Source organism: Camelina sativa, chromosome 10 (genome assembly GCF_000633955.1).
Source record: "Camelina sativa cultivar DH55 chromosome 10, Cs, whole genome shotgun sequence".
Lineage (NCBI taxonomy): Eukaryota > Viridiplantae > Streptophyta > Magnoliopsida > Brassicales > Brassicaceae > Camelina > Camelina sativa.
Genome location: NC_025694.1, coordinates 20,697,040 through 20,710,983, shown reverse-complemented (window position 1 = coordinate 20,710,983; position 13,944 = coordinate 20,697,040). Strand labels below are relative to the sequence as shown.

Here is a 13,944-nt window from a genome sequence, read left to right as displayed (position 1 = left end):
ATATATATATATATATATATATATATATATATATATATATATATATATATATATATATATATATATATATATATATATATATATATATATATATATATATATATATATATATATATATATATATATATATATATATATATATATATATATATATATATATATATATATATATATATATATATATATATATATATATATATATATATATATATATATATATATATATATATATATATATATATATATATATATATATATATTGGGTATTGTTTTTACAATTCACAAGTTGCATCCCTTTTCCTTCTTCCAAGAAAATAAGAGTCCCAATAATAGTATTCGTATATGATTACTTTCCTTAATACTGATTTTGATATATATATATATATACACCTACAAGGCTACAAAGGAGATTTATTTCTTAGTTTCTTATAGGCTCCATATTTTCGAACTATGTATTGGTACTTATTCTTTAATATTGTCTTGTAAGTTGTTTGTTTAAGTAAAAAAGTGTTTGTCAGATGATTCATATACTCATATCTTTAGTTCTTAGTAAATATGTTATTCAAATTCTTTTTTTTCTTGACATCGTGTTATTCGAAATTCTTAAAAATAAAATTGGTTGATAAGTAGATTACCGTAAATAATATGATTTACTAAACTTATTATTAATTTTAGAACTTTACATCAACCTCTAGCTTCCTTCTGAGTCTAGCAAACAAAAAATTGAGGTGGTATGTTATTTTAAAAGAGAATATAATGGACTAATGGACCTATAGGTCTTCATCAACTTGTTATTATTTGTTTTTTTTAAACACCATCATTGTCATGACTTGCATAAAACCTTTATAATAGAAAATGATATTTATTTTCATGCATGCCTGCACATTAAAATATACTTGAAAAATACTCAATTTAGTAAAAAGCCATTTAGACACAATACTTGTCAGTGTAATCCTCTTCGGGAAACTCATGTTCCGAGTTCATGCACTATATATGTTTTAAGAATTTACCCATCTTGAAAATTGTTTTACGTGAATATTATCAATCGACTCTATATTGATATTAGGCTACAAATTAAGCTAACCAAGTTCTTTGAAATGTTACCCAAGTATATAAGGGAGATTTACTCATAGTCATACATTTTAGGTAATATTACCAAAACCATACAATTTTTTTTTATTACTATCATATTTTAGGTATTTTTAATATACCCAACATGCACTTGTTTTATGTTACAGGAAAAAACATAATTACAAAGAATGCCATTGCCACGTCAGACGTCATGTCAGAAATCGCTGACGTGTATTAAATAACTCAACCGTCATGCGCTACAGAGATAAAGATGGCTGAGTTACAATATATTGCAGATGATTTATGGAGAAACATCTGAGTTATGATCAGACGGCTGACTTAGAGCATAACTCAGTCAAGAGTTACAGCTGACTTAATGAAATCTGGCTGAGTTTTATAAGCATAACTCAGCTGCCCTTACGGCTGTGTTTTAATCTGATGGTTGAGTTGTCAAAATTTTGGCTGAGTTATCAGTACGACACAGCTGAATTAACTTTCTAAATCTGGCTGAGTTATGAACAACGGCTGGCTTATGAGATGTGGTTATTGCTGAGTTATAGTTAAGTAATATAACTCAGCAGTCATGAGCTGACTTATCAGAAAACTCGGCCATTTTACGGCTGACTTAGTAGCAAAAGATTAATTACTAGAATATCATTCAGTTACGGCTGAATTATTAAACGATACGACTAAGTTACAAATTATCAGTTAAGTTATGACATTAAGCGGCTGAATATGGCAGTCATTTTTTTTGCTTTTCAATTACTGTAATATTATTCATGTTGCGGCTAAGTTATAATTTTTGTTTGATTGCTGATTTACATGTTTGTTTGGTCGATGACTTGCCACTTCGGACGCATCATCCATGTCATCATTCCATGTCATCATCTTTTCCAGAAATACGAAACGTCGTTCCTTCGACTTTTGTTCTTCAAGTGGTTCAAAAGTGAAGGATTTACATGTTTTCTACCTTCTTCTTCACCTTGTTCTTCCCCTTGTTTTTCTCCTTGTTTTTCACTTCTTAATTACACTCATTCTTATTAATTTTCCTCATTCTTCTTCATTTTCTTTCATGGATTCAGTTCCAGTAATTATTGTTTCCTGTAAGTGGGTAAAGAAACACAAATATGTATTTAACACCGATGATAGAGGGTGTAGAGTTGTGCAGATAGATGTGAAAACAACGCACGACAATTTTACTTTAAGTTTATTTCTTGTTATAAGTCAGCCACCAAACATTATAACTCAGCCGTCATATGAATCTAAGAGACCTTTCGTTTTTCCTTAAGCACTATAACTCACCCGTCAAGTAATAAAGTTCAGCTGTTTACTTTTATTTCTTGTTGTTAGTCAGCCACAAAACATTTTAACTCAGCCATATGAATCTATGAAACCTTTCGGTTTCACTTAAGTATTATAACTCAGCCGTGAAGTAATATAAATGAGACGTTCATTGTCAATAATGACATGGAAATGTTTGCTCATGTATACCTTTTTTAATATTTTCGGAATTAAAAATAAAAAATAAATTTGGAGTGTTAATTATAATTACACTCAAAAAACTAAATATTTGAATAATTTTTAAAAAGTGTATAATATATTAAGAATAAACCTACTTTTCTGTAACATCTGAGTAATTTTTCAGTATATAATCCACGGGTATGAGGAGTTAACAGAACGGCTCTATGATGTGGGAGAAGATTCTTTTGCAAACTTGTCACTCAGGACAGTCTTGCATTTCCTAACGCAAGTGAGATTGTTTGTGGCTTCGTAATTGTATATTGTAATTGTTTACTCTAGAATTCTTTAGCTTGGATTAAACTTCCCCAATGAAAAACAAGAGGATTGGTGAAGCACTGCAATATGCTCAGTTCTAACGATATAGTATGAAGGCTTTATAGAAACATCTCTCTAGCTAATTCTGTAGCATGTAACATAATATATTAACTCCAAACTAAATCACGTTTTTGATATCTATAATGTGTCATCGCGGTTGTCTTTCTTGAAAGGATATAGGGTAAACTAAACAAAAGGAAAAACTGGAGAGACTTCTATTTTTTTTTTTCTTCCAAATATTTTTCGCATTTATGCCTTTCGTCAATCTGTCATTATCAAACAAAACAAAGCCATTTTGAAGATTCTAAAGTTCTTTCACGCTTCAAGTGGGCACGATCCAACATTATGTGAAGACGGTATACATTCTTTGGTTACATTGCTTTTGTTTCTTTTTCATATCATTGTCCACTATATTTGGGGTGACACTAGAATTATAACTATAGTCAAAATTTGACTTAGTAGTACATGTATAATTTTTTTATTGTATGCAACTAAAGCATGTAATTTTTTGAATTTTAACTTTTAAACTTCTAAAAAAAGTTTTGATTATTTTAGTGCCTAGTTGGTTTAAACATAACGACTGTGATTGCAGTTTTGGGAGTTTGCGAAAACGATCAGATAAGGTTTCAAGCAATACTAAATGTTAGAACCACTGGTTTAGTATTTTAAAAAAATAGGAGTGTTTGTGTGAATTTTATGACTACTGATCAGCAAAAATAAAAAATGATCAAAAATAAATGTAATATATAATAATGAAAAGGTATAAAACCATCATAAATTATATTATTATGATAAAATATTAAAGTATTAAAATGATTAATTACAAAAACTATAAAAAAATATAATCAAAAACAAATTTTAAAGTGAAATGTTTATTATTTTATGCATTTGGTTTGCCACCAAAAATTGCATCAAGTAATGTGACAAACTGTGAGATATATGCTTGAATTCATAATCATAAATCTTCTGGATTGTCCTTATAATTATCATGCAAGAGACGATGTGATGAAAGCTTTTCTAAGTGTTACCCAAAAAACTAGTGAATGAATAAAAGATATACGGTAGTATAAACCGGTTTTATAATTATTATCATTGACGATTTAAAACTACTGATTATTTATCTATCACTAATTATCGCAACCGCTTGCAAACATACTGTTTTAGGATATTAAGGGAAGAACCAATCAATACATTTTAGGAAAACATTACTGTGTACTAATTGATATATAAGACACGAGGTACTAAGCTCTGACCATATAACTCAAGTTTGACAAAAGAAGTTTTTATACATTTTGAATTGATGACCACGTTATTGAGTTATAGTGTATAAATCTATTCAACACTATAACTTTTCATATCCTCCAGTTTCGCATGGCCACTTTTCATATTCAACACTATGGTCAAGTAAGAGTAACTTTGGATATTCATTACAGAATCAAAAGATTTTGCTTTTTTTTTTTTTTTTTGGAGTTTCCAATATTAGTGTGGACTTAATACATCAAATAAATTAGAAAGAATCGCACATCATTCCTTATATTCCATTATTTAAAATTTTATTAATAATGAAACATTGTTAAATATTATTACGTTAATGCTTCATTGTTAAATTTCCCTTTCGATTGCTCTTTCCACTAAACGAAAAGAAAAATATTATATTATGAGCTATGCCTAATGTCATTTGTTTACGTAACAAATCTAGTTGACTATTTAATTAGTAGCTAACATTTTCAATATTTTTGACTAAAAAATTGAAAAAATAATCTAAATATTTTTAACTATTTTTTTTCCATTTAACAAAAGAAAGATACAACGTCAAAAAGCTCAAGACGGCCACAGGCCCAGAAACTAAAAAGAAGATTCTCATACAACCTTTACCTTAGAAGGCTTACCTTAAGAGAGGGGAACACACTCCCCAACCTTAGCCAAAAACACCAAAAGTGGTACAACAACCTGAGAAAACAACACCATTACTAAAACAGACTAAACCAGGTGATGAGCAAGGTTTGTCCGTGAGGCCGATGGTTTTGAGAAGTCGAGAGAGGTAGAACCGTAGAAAACGTGCTCTAATGAGCACTTGGATCATATAGCTAACAATTATAAGTTCAGAGACAGAGATCATGTAATAGAAACTAGAGTAAACATTAGTAAAGTTGTATAATTTTTGGGGATTGGTTTACATGACGAATTAAATAAGATGTGTTGTCCAACCCTAACCCTAACAACTATAAATTTAGTCATTTACCCAGATACTTTATTTATAAAATACTAGAAATTAAAATCATATATAATATTTTAATAATAAGTTTAAAATATAAAAATACAATAATAGACAAAAAGATAAAAAATATTATCATGTCGTGTACATAGCAGAAAGCGTTACGATCGATTCTTTAAAAAGATATATGTAAAATTTTATTAGCATTAACTCACATCTGTATTTTCAAAATTATATATTTTTGATTATACTCTAACGGTTTATATAGCATGATGGGTTAAAATATCATTAAAACTCCACCAAACTAACAATTTTATATATAAAAAGAAAAAATACTTTAGAAATACAACAACTAAAAAAAACTATACAATTTTTTATATTTCTATAGTAAAAAATTGCCCATAAGTAAAAATAATTTAAGAAATTAAGATCCGTTGCTTATTGTTCCATATATTATTTTAATACTAATGTGGATTAATCAAAAATGAGTGTAAAATTTGGTATATAAAAAAAGAATATGAATACCAAAACAAGATCAAACCTGTAACATCGAATAAAAGATAATATACTAATTAACGATCCGACTAACACTTATAATTGACAAAAACTATTTAAAAATAATAATAAAAAAATCTTGTCGTGTGATATACTGCAGATTCAAACCTAGTTTTAATACATTTTGCTTCATCAGACTTATGATTGGACATCTAAAACATGAATTTTATGGGATTGGATATCTACGGGTGGTGGCTAGGCCATAATCGAAAAGATTAAGTATTGGCTCTGATATTATATCAGTGTGGACCTAACTTACACAAAAAATTAGTTCAAGAGAAAAGAAGATTGCCACATACAATATACATTGTCCAAGAAATTTCAGTTTTTCCGATGTGGGTCTATTTCAAGACCTAACTCCATGTTTGAGCCTGGGAAAATAACTAAATGACCAGCACTAAGTTTCGGTCCAGGGAAATTATATGTGTAAGTCAAGAACATTCTTAATAAACAAAAATGAAGTAAAACATACCAGCTATATTTTTAGATGATATTAAAAATAGCATGACATGTAATTAATTATAAACACGAGAGTCTTTTCTTTCAAACGTTTATGGTGTAATTAAACAAATAACGAGTAACATATACGGCTGATATAACTGTTGGAAACAGATACGTATGTGGAAAATTTGTCTTGGCTGACAACGGTTGAATATAGAGCCTATCAAAAATGTATATGATATATAATTGTATAATTAAGAGAACTAAAAACTTTATTATTAAAGTTTTAAATTTAACTTTAGACTAAAACATGTTAACTAATGAAAAATATTTATTTTAACAGGTTTATACACTAGAATATTCAGTATTAAAATGAAGTGTATATATATATATATATATCAAATTTAATATAATAGTATTCGATAATATACAATACATGCTTTGTTTTAATATTTTTTATTTTATTGTTTTGTAAATTTTTACTACGATTTAAAATAATTTTTGTTTTTTGTAACCAACACGACTGTTCGCGCTTCAAACACTAACAACAATATTTTTTTTTCGAAATCTAACCATTACAAGCGGCACAAAACAATATAAAGTATATACTGTGATTGTTGTCAAAAGTTAACAACCGGCCGCAAACGTAACCTTTGTAGTGGATGCGTAACAACCAATGAATATGAAGTACTAAATCATTATAGTTAAGGTCACTACGCCATAAAATCTCAACAGTTCACATTTTTCACATGTTCAATAGATCTGCTCGATAAATTTTTACATAGTTATATTGTCTATATAAATATTGTTCATCATTGATGTGGATTATTAAGTTTTGAAGACATGGCTTCAAATTTTCCTATATGCGTGATTTCATCAAGCATTGTACGACCCGAAAAAGTACACCACTCGGGTCGTGAAAAGATCCATCTAACTCCTCATGATCTCGACCTTCTCTATGTTTTCTATCCTCAAAGAGGTCTCCTCTTCCCCAAACCCAACTCAGATAACCAAATCATCCCTCGATTAAAGGCCTCTCTTTCGACCGCATTAAAGATATATTTCCCTTTGGCTGGTCGTCTCGTCAAAGTAAACAATCACGAAGACAACACGCTGTCGGTGTACATCGACTGTGACGGTTCAGGTGCCAAATTCGTCCATGCAAAGGCCGAATCTGTCTCCTTGAATGATGTCCTTCAGTCGTATGGCTCTGTTCCTGATTTCATGTCGCAATTTTTCCCTGCAAACAACGTCGAAAGCCATGACGCCCTTGTCTCCGAGCCCTTGCTTGCATTGCAAGTCACCGAGATCAAAGATGGAGTTTTCATCAGTTTTGGTTACAATCACTTGGTGGCCGATGGTTCTTCCTTCTGGAGTTTCTTCCACACTTGGTCCAAGATTTGTCTTAACGGTTCGGTTTCTAATATTAAGCCTCTTGTTCTCAAAAACTGGTTCCTTGACACGATCGATTACCCGGTACATATTCCGGCTTCGGAGATGGAGACGCCACCACGTTGTAAAACTACAACCAAAGAGAGAATTTTTCACTTCTCCAAAAATAAAATTCAAGATCTCAAAGAGAAAGCCAACAACGAAATTGGTACCATTTTTCCGAAAATCTCATCTCTTCAAGCGGTTGTGGCATATCTATGGCTATCAATCATTAGCCACATTGGTCTCAACCGAGAAGAAGAAACACAATTCAAAATAGCGGCGGATATGAGACAAAGGCTAAACCCTCCCCTCAAGAAAGAGTGCTTTGGGAATGTAATCGATCTCGCAACGGCCACAACCACTGTGGGAGAGTTGTTGGCTCATGGGCTAGGCTGGACTGCTTTGCAAATAAGTCAAACGGTGAGGTCAATAACGGATGAGAGTTATAAAACTTTTGCAAAGAATTGGACTAGAAATGTTAAAATACCAAAAATAGGGGTTAGAACTAGATTGGCTGATCACTCTTTGGTCGTCGCAAGCTCTCCACGGTTTGACGTGTATGATCATGATTTCGGTTGGGGAAAACCAATCGCGGCTCGAGCTGGACCGGGTAATGGTATTGGTGGTTTACTCGTAGTGTTTCCGGGAGTTGAAGAAGGGAGTATTGATGTTCATGCGACCTTAAGTTCTTCTTTATGGTCTGATGTACTTTTGAACCTATTGACCAAATGATATGATTGGTGAATAAGATAAATCTTTTTAATGAAAAATTTGACAAATTAAATAACAAATGATCTTGAGCTTAAGTAAGAGTTAGTTAAAGCTGGTTTAGAGTTGCATCAATTGGTGGATGGTAATTAAGTTTAATTACTGTTGTTAGACGTTGGTTTAGATTTTAGAATCGACTTTTACTGAAATATTAAACCAATGTGACACATGTTATACGGCGGATTAATTATACACGGCTTTAACGTGTAACATTATAGTCAAACGTACAGACTAGAGACATACATTATATTGCGCAAAGGGTCACATATGGAGCCTTTATTATTATATTAAGGGCCACATACATTATTGCGCAAAGGGCCACATATTGACAAGTACCTGACGACGACAAAAGCTTTTCTTAGTGACGACAAAAGCAAAAGTGTTACGGATTTTAATTTTTTTTATCAAAATAAATTATTGAGCTCAAATATAATCATTCAAACTGGTGAGTATAAATCTATATAAACATTAAACTTACTTTACTAAGTGATATATTGTTGAAGATAATAGTTATTTGTTATATATATTTGCGTGGGATTTTATTTACTTTTTTTATCAATAAAAATCATTGAGTATAAATATAATTATTTGAAGATTAAAAGATAAATCTATATAAACACTGTACTTTTTTTTACTAATCTATATATAATATATATTTTCTAGTGTCAAAATAATGTTTTTCTAGCAAATCAACAATATATCACGTGATAATAAAAAATGACTTAAGAACCTCACTGGAAAAGTAAACAATATTCACTACAAGAAAAATGTGATATTACCAGAAAATTGCCAGAAGCTGTTTGTGGCAAAAAACATTTACCACCATTTTGACACAATATCGCCACACCTAAATATTACTTCATTTTTTGTGGTAAATCGTGTCAAATTTGCCACGACCAAAAACTTTGTGGCAATTTCTGGCAATATTTGCCATGAATTAACAGAAAATGTCGTGTCAATAAATGCCACATATTAGTAAGAGACTTTTTCTGGCAAATTTACCAAAATAGACTAACGTGGCATTTTGTGGCTAATTGTAACAACAAACGTCTCTGGCAATTTTCGTGACAATAGTTTGCCACGAAGTAATTCTGATAATGTTGTGGCAAATAACTAAGTGACAAAACTCAGTTTCGACAAGTCCAATCTAATAATGCATATGAAAATATTTTAACTCTGCATCGAATAATCTGTGCTATTTGTTACTCTTTTTTTAAAGTCTTTGTGTTATCATGTCATGGCAGTAGTGGTGAATATATTATTTTGTTTATTCATGATAATGTTATGGCAAAATAAAACCACTATATTATCTTCCACCGATTCGATCAGAAAACAAACAAAACTAAACACAAAAAAATGTCTGATTTTTTTAATTCAAGAGAATGGATGTATAGAAGGTTAGATGAAGAGCGAGGAGGTGTATCAAATGAATTCGTAGATGGGATACATGCATTTTTATCTTTTGCTCGTAATCAACCATCTTATCGACAACGAGGGAATTTATTATGTCCGTGTTCCAAGTGTAAAAACCAAAAGCGTCGCCACACCGATATCGTTGAGAAGCACATATACTTGAAGGGATTTACAGAGAATTATTATGTTTGGACGCATCATGGAGAAAGTTGCGAAGCATCAACAAGTCATTGCCCAGTTGAACAAGAAACTTGGAGTGATCACCAGAATAGTCCAGTGGCTGTTGATCATTCTTATGATCCAAATGAAGATGTTCACATGTTATTTGACGATGCAACAATTCAAGAAAATATGGTGGAGCCAAATTTTGAAGAGAGATACCATGATAGCGGCTTTCATGCGTTTGAAGCAGTGAATCAACCCCTTTACGAAGGGTGTCATGATGGAATTTCTCCATTGTATCTCGCCTCAAAAATACTGAATTGGAAGACCACTTACAATCTAGCTGAGGCATGCTTGGATGAAATATCTGAAACATTTAAAACAGTCCTTCCGTCACCCAATAAAGCTCCTGAGTCATACTACGAGACAAAGAAGTTGAGTCGATCACTTGGATTGCCTTGTCATAAGATTGACGTGTGCGAAGATAATTGTATGCTTTTTTGGAAGGGAGGAGATAAAGAGTTATTGCAATGTCGGTTCTGCAAAAAAGATCGGTTTCTTCCGTATAGTGGAAAAGGTAAAAGAATACCCAAGCAGAGGATGTTTTATTTGCCTATTGGAGATCGGTTGAAGCGATTGTACCAATCAGAGACAACATCATCACATATGAGATGGCACGCAGAACATGTATCCCCGGAAGGAGAGATGCATCACCCCTCTGATGGAAAAGCATGGAAGCATTTTCAGAAGGTATATCCACAATTTGCTTATGAGAGTCGTAATGTTTATCTAGGCTTATCAACAGATGGATTTAATCCAATTGGTATGAACGGTCAGGCACACTCGGTTTGGCCAGTTATATTAACACCATACAATTTACCTCCCGGGATGTGTATGAAAATGGAATATTTTTTTCTAGCGATATTAGTTCCAGGGCCGAAACATCCGAAGAAGAGCCTAGATGTCTTTTTGCAGCCATTAATTGAAGAACTACAGTTTTTGTGGAGCGACGGTGTGGATGCTTACGATGTGTCAAGAAATCAAAATTTCAAGATGCGTGTTGCATTGATGTGGACAATTAGTGATTTTCCCGCATACGGTATGCTCTCGGGTTGGACTACACATGGTAGATTGGCTTGTCCGTATTGTCTAGAAGAAACAAAGTCATTTTGGTTGCCAAATGGAAGAAAACACAGTTGGTTTGATTGTCATAGAGTATTCTTGCCTAAAGATCATCCTTACCGGCGGAATTTAAGAGCATTTCGAAAGGGAAAATCAATGCACGATGATCCTCCAACATGGTTATCTGGGGAGGAAATTCTTTATGAGAGGATAAGAAGCATTGAAGGGGTGTTCAGAACTGTCGATTGTGGAGGAAAAGGTCATGATAACCCTGCTCGTACTATCACAGGATATGGTGATTATCATAACTGGGTGAAGCAAAGTATATTCTGGGATTTGCCGTATTGGGCAGACCTACTTCTTCGACATAATCTCGATTTCATGCACATCGAAAAAAAATTCTTCGACAATCTCATTAAGACATTGCTGAATGTTCCAGGGAAGACAAAAGATAACGTTAAATCTAGGATGGATCTTCCTTCTATTTGCCGAAGACCGGATTTAGAGGTTACTCCTGATGGAAAAGCACCTGTTCCAAAATTCAGATTATCAAAGGATGGTAAACAGAAATTTTTAACATGGATGAAAAACGAGATAAAATTTCCAGACGGATATGCTTCAAAGTTTTCACGTTGTGTTGACTTAAATAATTGGTCACTATCAGGCCTTAAAAGTCATGATTGTCATGTGATCATGCAACGACTTCTGCCTATTGCATTTTTAGAGCTACTGCCCGAAGCTATCCACACAGCTATTTCAGGTATTAAATTAATTCTATAATAATTTTAAGAATTAAACATAGTATGTGCTGCAATTAGTAAATTAAATAAATATAATTAATTATAAAAAAAACTTTTTTTTGTAGATATTTCACTTTTCTTTCGAGATATATCTGCAAAGATGTTGAGGACTGAAGATGTTGCGGTATTAAAAGAAAATATTTCTGTGAAGCTTTGCAATCTTGAGAAAATTTTCCCCCGTCATTCTTTGATGTCATGGAACATTTACCTGTGCATCTTCCTGATGAAGCTGCTTTAGGTGGTCCAGTCCAATATAGGTGGATGTACCCGTTCGAGCGATACATGTATCATTTAAAAAAAAAGGTAAAAAATAAGGCACGCATTGGAGGTTCGATAGTTGCTCAATGTGTGAACGAAGAGATTTCCAATGTGATGGCTAATTATTTGCCTCGTAAACCTTTAGATACATCTGAAGTTTCTGGTGAAGTAAAATTCACCTACTCATATCCCAATGTACCGAGCATCTTCCAGCAAGAAGGACGAGTAAGTGGAAAACCAAAACGTAAATGGTTTACTGACGTAGATTATAACGTGCTTCAAACATTTTTACTACTCAATTGTGAAGAATTTACACCGTATGAGAGGTATTCTTTGTTTCTTTAATTTTCAGTTATACATATTATTAGATAATAAAAAATTTGCCACTAATTTCTAAATGTACACAGGATGTTCGAGGAGTATATGACGCTGAGCATACCAAATATTACTTCAAAAGAAATGGATAAAGCAAAAGAAAAACATTTTGCGGAATGGTGTAGAGACTATGTAAGTGTTGTAGTTAATAATATATATATATATATATATATAGATGAGTTTATATAAATATATTAATTTTCAGTTAATCTAATCATATATATATATATATATATATATAATTTTGGTACAGATGAACGATGCTAGTGCGTCATATGTATTCCCGTTTTGGATGCTTGAGTTTGTACAAGGTCCAAACCATCAATTCACTACTTGGCCAATGTATTACTCACGCGGATACCACTACCATACCCACAACCATGGACATACTAAAAAAACGCATAATTATGGTGTATGTGTCCGTGGAACAACGGAGACCGAGTATCTTGGACTTATTGAGGAGATACTTATGATTGAGTATCATGGTGTTGTTGGGCTCAAAGCTATGGTTTTTAAATGCACATGGTTTGACAACAGACTTGGTCATGGAATGCGCAGACATCCGTCAGGTATTGTTGATGTTTTGCCCCTTAAACAATATGAGAAATATGATCCTTATATTTTACCGGAGCAATGTGATCAAGTCTGTTTTATTCCGTATCCTCGGTTGCGTGATAACGTAAGAGACAATTGGTGGACATCTACAAAAGTTGTTCCGAGAAACTTTTTAGAATCTACAGAAGTTATTCAAACCGCTTTACAAGATGAAAATTATAATCATGTTGTGGCAACAAGTGGTATTTTGCAAGTTGATACACTTGCAGTCGAGGATGAAGATGAGTACGAGTCTTTATTGGTTGATCATGCCGACGATGAATATGATTCTGAAGATGGTTTGGATGACACTGATTCAGATTCTGATTCTGATTCAAGTGAAGATGATGATGATGGTGAAGACTGAAGATCACGATGAATGATATATATATATATATATATATATATATATATTTGTGGTCAACTCATATTGTAATATATATGAATTACATATCTAAATTAGTTCTTCTATGTATCTGCATGTTCTTTTGATCTTAATTAAAAGACAAACTTTACTAATTTATTTTCTAATTTTTATAGATTGCCACGAGTATCACATATGTGGCAGTGAAATTTTCCCTTCCCGGGTTATATTCCCGCAATTCTTTTCCCTCTTAATTATTTTACTTTCTTCTACTTAACCTAAGGAGAAAACCCTCGCCGAATTCTAAACACCATCTTTGGCTCTCTTAGCACTGATCGTCCGTCTCATCTCTTTTCATCCTCTCACCGTCTCTCCTCCTTGTCGTCGCCGTCTCTTCTCGTTCCTGTCTCTATTATCTCCTTGTTGCATCTCTGTTTCTCCTCCTGGCCTCTGCGCTACTCCAGTACCACCGTCTCTTTGTTGTCTCAGTATCTGTAACTCTCTCTCTCTCTCTCTCTCTCTCTCTCTCTCTCTTA

General features: G+C 32.4%; 1 protein-coding gene and 1 pseudogene across 1 annotated transcript; both read left to right on the top strand.

Moving 5' to 3' along the window:
• LOC104720555 lies at nt 6,954–8,300 on the top strand (annotated as a pseudogene).
• On the top strand, nt 9,707–11,931 carry LOC104720554. Its single transcript, XM_010438443.1, has 3 exons — nt 9,707–11,576; nt 11,682–11,777; nt 11,918–11,931. Exons 1-3 carry the CDS (start codon nt 9,707–9,709, stop codon nt 11,929–11,931), a joined length of 1,980 nt encoding a protein of 659 aa, XP_010436745.1.

Bases quoted from the DNA above. Each gene is read 5' to 3' on its own strand.
- LOC104720554 (XM_010438443.1), top strand. From the start codon at position 9,707: ATGTATAGAAGGTTAGATGAAGAGCGAGGAGGTGTATCAAATGAATTC. The intron at 11,577-11,681 runs GTAAACAGAAAT...GGTCACTATCAG, and splicing joins ATTCAGATTATCAAAGGATG to GCCTTAAAAGTCATGATTGT.